Genomic DNA, 6862 nt, shown 5'->3' with positions numbered 1-6862 from the left:
ATCTTACGGTTTCACAAAATTAACTTGGTCTCAAATGAACCACAATATATATATATATATATATATATATATATATATATATATATATATATATATATATATATATGGGAAAAGTGAATATACCCTTAAGAGTATATAAGCTTAGGTACCCAAACCCACTATAATTAGCTGTTTTGTTTGATATATTCATTATAATGTTATTAAACTTCAACCTTAACTTGATTTACTTTGAAGATTTTCGAAATTTCACTATTGTTTTCCTCTTATATCAAATCTTTTTGCCGAACACCTATTAGGTAATATATATTAGAGTTGAAAATGAAAATTATGTAAGAGGAAGATAAATGTGAAATTTATAAAAATCTTAGAAGTAAATCAAGTTAGAAGTTGAATTATAAGAACATTGGACAATCACAATGTATACATATGATACAAACAACATAATATGATGACTTTGGGTACCTAAGCTTATATACCTTTAAAGGTATATTCACTTTTCCATATATATATATATATATATATATATATATATATATATATATATATATATATATATATATATATATATATATATATATATATATATATATATAAAGGTTATTTACGTACATGCTACTTTTTTAGAACGAATATGAATATTGGAGACATAAATGTAAATAGAGAAGTTAATGAAATATTAATAAAAAATAAAAATAAAAATAAATAAATGAGGAAAACAGGGAAGGAGAGTTTCTAGGGTTGACTCTCTGACTTTGTAACACTTTGTAACAGAGAGTTGGTGATCAAAACATTTTGCTTGGGATCTTGAGCCTATGGATTTGCAACTCGTATAATATTTTTTCCCTATTTTTTTCATGTTTTTTTTTTCCTCTTTAATAATTCCTTAAGTCTGATATATCTTTATAAATATATTTACAGTTGTTACAGTATACCATTCTATTTTAATATAAAACACATTATATGATATGACAAATATTATTTTCTTTCATTCAGCTCTACATGGTAGCAAGCAATATAATAACGTAATGCAATATATTTTTTTTCTCATACTTCGATTTTGATTGTTTCGTGCTTTGAGGTGTATTTTGTTTTTAGGCAGCTCCTATTGAATTAAGTTGTGTTTTTCATATTTTCTTGGGATGATTAACCTTTTTAGGCATCGGTGATATATCAATTATTATTATTAACAAAATTAACGTCTAAAAATCTATACATTTTTAAAGTTGAAAATATATTTTGTAGAAGTAAAACTTAAAAAGCAAAATTTGATTGTAATTTCAAATTTGACCGAAAAAACAAAACATTTATGTTTATATCAACTTTTTGGACCAATCACAATGCCAAACGACCGCACGTGAGCAAGCTGTCTATTTCATCAAAATCATGCTACTTTTTCTAACCATATCCCCAAACTTTGGGATTAATACTTTTCAATCACTAATTCATTTTATCCATGTTTACATTGTGACTTTTTTGTACTAATCTTATAAAAGTAAGGCCATTTGTTTGAGACTTTTTGATAGCTTATTGAATATTCATTTTCAACGTTAAACTCTTTTATATATATATATATATATATATATATATATATATATATATATATATATATATATATATATATATATATATATATATATATATATATTTCGCAATACCTTTTAATGTTGTATAATAACCCTCTAAAAAGAACAATTCAATACATATAAAAATAAGTTTCCATTTACTATTGTCCCATAAACATTATGTATTCATTAAAAAAAAAAGACATACAGACTCTCACTATACAGCTCATATACAAAAAAACAAACCATTTACAACCAAGTACAAATACATAAAACATATTTAAAGCTTCTTTTTTGAAAACCTAAAATTGTTTTTTGGACCATTACATTGAGTAGGTATGGTGTTGACACAAAAAAGTTTGGTTCATTTGTGTGACATATCTCCCACACTCCGATATGGTTTGTGAGAAAGAGGCAACTTCTTTGACCAAAAAGCCCTTAATTTCAGGGCCCTCCAACTATTTTAAATCTTACACCCAAATCCCTATAACTTTGCCTTGCCACCATTTGCGCCCTTCTTTTTGCTTAATTGGGATTAACAACACACATTTTTGTGCTATGTGACTGTCAAAGGCCACCACCTTCTTTAATGGCTTCAATTTATGGCCATTGTTAACTCCCATAATTAATGCTCTCATGCTTTCCAAAACATTATTCTAATAAATTATGAGGATCTTATATTTTGTTTTGACTTTTAACAATTAACACCTTAAAAATCATGTTTGTAGAAAGAAAAAAAAGTTCACGATATGCCTCTTGATATTTATCTCGCACACAAAACGCAATTTGTGTATATGTTGACCCTTATATTGGTCCTTCATAAGAGATATTTCATGTTTTAAGCCTGATTGTTGACTTTGGTAATTTTAAACATTCAGTTTAAAAGGTTATTGCATAAATTTTGCATTTTAAGACATGCATATTGTGTGTTTCGATGCAAGTTTTATGCAATAACTATATACATATATGTTTAGTTCATCAAACTGTTGTACCCTTTCCCCTTGGGTTTTTTTTCTGCCTTATAGCGATAAAATTGTTTAGAACTTTTAATATACAAGTGTAAATTAAATCATTTTTACCTTTTTCAAAGATTACAACTAATTTGCAAATCTTGTCATGTTTATGTAAACTTCACATTTTGTAAACTAATATATGATTATTAAAACATGAATGAAAATGATTTCTTGTAGACATGTAACTAAAAGAAATATCCCATTTTCTTAAAACCCTAAGTTTGAGAACCATTATTTACTCATGAAACATTGTTTGTTGCATAAGAGATGATGATATAACCACATATAAAAAAGTCTTGTAGTCGCTTGTTGCATTGAGTTGAGGATTATAGATTTGTAACCGGTATCATTAAATAAAAGTTACAATTTTGTATTACATAAAAAGATAGAATAAGATCTCATGATATACTAATATTGCTATAAAAAAAACAAAATAATTTAACTTCGTTAAATTTGGCCAACTAAAAAGTTAGTTTCAACCACCATCCACATCCAATTAGATACAGCCGTGGATCCACCGCCACCACCAATTGGACACCACAACCACTAGCGACACAAAACATTTACAACACCAATTGTCACAAAAGCATGCATCACAAAAACTAACATAATATCAACCATAAACAGCGTAGAATTGATCAAAATCCAAAAGGGATTACTACAGAAAACATTAACTAAATCATCTCATAATCGATCATTGGGGACGAACAAAAAAAAAAAATATCAAGAATTTGAAGTAGCAACGACTGTACATGTTACAAGAATCTAAACTCCTACATTATCACTTCCAGAATCCATCACAATTGTTAGCCTTCCTGCCGTTTTTGAGAACTCACTGCAACAAAGAAGATAATTTCCATTAGACACCCAAAAAGCTTAAAAGTACAAGTTCGACTGCATATTGTACAACATATATACCTGAAAGGTTCGTCTCCTGTGCGTTTTACTGAACCATCTGCATTACGATAAATCAAGCTGTTGAGCATTACGGATTTATCTATGCAAAACATGTCGGCTAGCTTTCTGTAAAGTTCTTCATATGAATGAAAAGCGGTTAAATCTAGAGTCCGACCCACATCTTCTGACTCCATGAAGATCTTGCAATGACCCGTTTCGACCCCAAACTCGGACTTTTGTTCAGCTTCATCGGATGAGCTGTCGTTCTGAACCACCACCGAACCATCAGACTGGTTAGCCATGGTGTCACCGGAACTGGAATCTGAGAGCTGTTGTTCTGTGAAAATGGGTTGACCGAATAACACAAATGTTGGCTTGTTTTCAGCTTTTTCATTCGATCTTGTCTTTGACTTTGAGTTGTTGCTACTGTTCCCGATTGTTAGCAAGCAAGAAACGTTTTCGTCGGTTTCTTGGGCTGTTTGGATTAATCTTGTTGGAGGAAATTGTGGTGACCCGAATGGAAAAGATTGGATCCTGTTGAAATATTGTTGTTGGTGATAATGATCAAATCCGAATTGGAATTGCGGATTATGCCTGGCTCCCTGGATGCTTCCGGGACTGTGGTTATTGATGATTGGAAGGAGGGGGAAATCGGATGGTTGTGGGGTTCGAAGCTTTTTTCTTGGAGGTGAAAATGGTGAAAGATGAATCGATGGCATGTTTGATACTGATTCAACTAACCACGGGCTGACCCGTTTCACGTTTTGTAACAAATCGGGTTCATCCCAAGCTACCTGGAGGAGGCGCCATGGAGAATTAGGCCAACGGATTTGATCGTCGACGTCAACTGAAGAAATGGTGCCCATGAACCAACTGATTCTGGAAGAATCCTCTGTTTCGAACGCCATCTTGAATCTCATTCCAGGACACCATTGAATCCGCATGGCAGCTTTCACTGTTGAAGCTTTTACGCAAAACTCCGGCGTGCTTGCTCTAGGGTAATAAACCACCTCGAACGGCCGCCCTGTGGCTGCAAGATTTGCAGCTTCAATCACCGATTCCGCACTCACTTTCCCGGAATTCCCATACCCAGGAATCGAAGTGTTCCATCCGGATGAATTCGAATCATGAAACCCCCTTCCGATACCTCTCTTGGCCCTCCGAATTCCGACGCAGAGGTCACCGTTATCAGCTCTCAGAAACACGATAGAATCGCCGGCGACGAGCTTCTTTTGGTTCACGAAATTGCTCCAACCGGTGGTCAAAAGATGGCGGCGTGGGGTCCCCCGGTAGATATGCCGGAACTTCCAGAGCTTCCCGTGAACATCCTTAGCCAAGATGGTCTGGACTGGTGGCTCCGCCGTGTAATCCAATCTCGGAAAAATTGTTTCGGCACAGTATCTTGGTACGGAGAATCCACCGCCGTTATTAGCGTCAGATTGAGTCAATGTCTTTGCAAACGATGCCGGTTTTTCTTGGTTTTCATTTTTGATATGATCAAACCCTAAAAACCCATCGTTCTCAAAATCACAATCGCTGTGATTTCCCAAAGGGACAAGCCCTATTTTAGCATAAACCTCATCTGTGTCGGAATCCGCCATGAACTTGACGGTGGAGACTCCACAGAGGATGTACGGCGGGATTCTTGGGAAATCCCGGAAACCGCCATTGCCGGCGGCTGCATGTTCGGCATGACCTTGAGGAAAATAAAATATTTTAGAGTTTAATTCCGGCATTTGCACCATGCCACCAGCACAAGCATGCCATAACTGCCCATCCAAGCTTTTATCCACTTCATTCATGGGTTTATTCACATGATCCATTACATTAATCATCTTCAAATCAAAATCCTTCGCCTATCAGAAACCCAAACCCGCCGATAACCTCTGTAAAACCACAACAAAAAAAAAAACAAATTAACAACTTCACATAACCATGAACTCAGTCATCACACGACAATTAAATTCTTAGAACATTGCATGATACTCAAAGACTATTTCATTACTTGTTGAATTAATAACAAGAAGTGGGTTGAGGTGTAATTAAGATTAACTGAAACAAAATCGACAACCCATTTATTAAGAAATCGAAACGAAGGGGTAGACAATGGACATACCTAGAGTATGAACAATCTAGCAATAGCAGTTAAAACTGAGCCTTCGTTAAAGCAAGAAATCTGTTTCTCTGTCCGGAAACAATAACCCAGATCATTAAAAGCAGAATTGAATTTGTTGAGTGAGATTAGACGGAAAAGAAAGAGGGAAGTGTGTTTTCCGCGAGGAGCAGAAGAATTTAAGCAGAAAACAGAGAGTGACAACACAGAGGAAGAAAGACAGAAACAGTGACTGACCTCAAGCCTGGTTGCCGACCAGACGGTGGCATACAACAGACAAATGTGAATTCTAGAGAGAGAAAGAGAAAGAAAGATTGGGTGAAAATCGGAGGATGGGGTGTTTGTTTGTTATAGATTCCACCAAATTACCAGAGCCCCAAGTATTTCGGTAAAGACTCTATATCTCTACTTCTTAAATAATTAAATACAACAAATTTCAATAACACCCCCTTCAACTTTTCTATTGTTTACTACACACTTTCTATTCTCTTTATTAAGTTTTCACTAATTTAATTGGATAAATTGCTTAAAAAAATTTAGTTTATATAAAATTTTGGTTTTGAAATTGTTTTTTTTTAATTAAGTTATTAAATTTATAATTTTGTTGCATAGACATAGTGATATGTGAGGACTTGTTTTAGGGGAAAGATTGCAAAAGTAAAAGAGCCGTGAGTGAGATTTTTGGACCATCTAAACATGCAAAAGTAGATTGAATACTATATGGGAATTGTATGCAAAGTTGAGGGAAGATTTTTGCAGACTTATTGCTTTCACTCCAATCAGATCTGAATCTTCGCACTAATCGAACCTTCTCCCACCCACAGTGTCCGGCTCGTGTTCACCAATCGCCACCTATTATCATGTAGGGAAATATTTTTTTTTTTTAAAAAAAACATGATTTGTGTACGGATAAATTCCTTATAGTTCATAAAAACTAAAAACTATCCTTATAGTTCACTTATAGTTCATCAAAACTGGATAAGATTAAAATTTTTTTTTACTCATATATCAAAAAGTTTTGGCAGTAATGTTCATAAAATTAAGAGTAAATTACTGAAATCATCCATGTGGTTTGGTCAAAATTGCACGTTTGGTCCCTAATTTTTTTTTTGCACTCGGATCGTCCCTATGGTTTGATTTTGTTGCGTTTTTTTTGTCCCTGTGGTTTGATTTTGTTGCATTTTTCGTCCCTTACATACATAAAGTTAGGGACCAAACATACAATTTTTACCAAACCATATGGACGAAAAACGCAACAAAATCAAATTACAGGGACG

General features: G+C 33.8%; 1 protein-coding gene across 2 annotated transcripts; it reads right to left on the bottom strand.

The window, feature by feature from the left end:
* Nucleotides 1–3002: 3002 nt before the first annotated feature.
* Nucleotides 3003–5955, bottom strand: LOC145032775 (auxin response factor 16-like). 2 transcript variants are annotated; one of them, XM_078981695.1, is made up of 4 exons: nucleotides 5823–5955; nucleotides 5589–5656; nucleotides 3494–5358; nucleotides 3003–3410 (listed from the first exon to the last, which is right to left on the bottom strand). In XM_078981695.1, the coding sequence occupies exons 3-4, from the start codon at nucleotides 5305–5307 to the stop codon at nucleotides 3341–3343; spliced, it is 1884 nt and encodes a 627-aa protein (XP_078837821.1). In that variant the 5' UTR covers nucleotides 5308–5358; nucleotides 5589–5656; nucleotides 5823–5955; the 3' UTR covers nucleotides 3003–3340. The 2 variants fall into 2 exon arrangements, with proteins under 2 accessions (XP_078837821.1, XP_078837822.1); XM_078981696.1 differs by lacking the exon at nucleotides 5589–5656.
* Nucleotides 5956–6862: the final 907 nt, after the last annotated feature.

Source organism: Lactuca saligna, chromosome 2 (assembly GCF_052625555.1).
Source record: "Lactuca saligna cultivar CGN05327 chromosome 2, ASM5262555v1, whole genome shotgun sequence".
Classification (NCBI taxonomy): Eukaryota; Viridiplantae; Streptophyta; class Magnoliopsida; order Asterales; family Asteraceae; genus Lactuca; species Lactuca saligna.
Note: the sequence above shows the minus strand (reverse complement) of the source record. Positions and strands in the feature narration are given on the sequence as shown.

Excerpts from the sequence above, each read along its gene's own strand:
- LOC145032775 (XM_078981695.1), bottom strand. The coding sequence starts at position 5,307 with ATGATTAATGTAATGGATCATGTGAATAAACCCATGAATGAAGTGGAT. Across the intron at positions 3,411-3,493 it reads ACAGGAGACGAACCTTTCAG|TGAGTTCTCAAAAACGGCAG; the intron begins GTATATATGTTG and ends TCTTTGTTGCAG.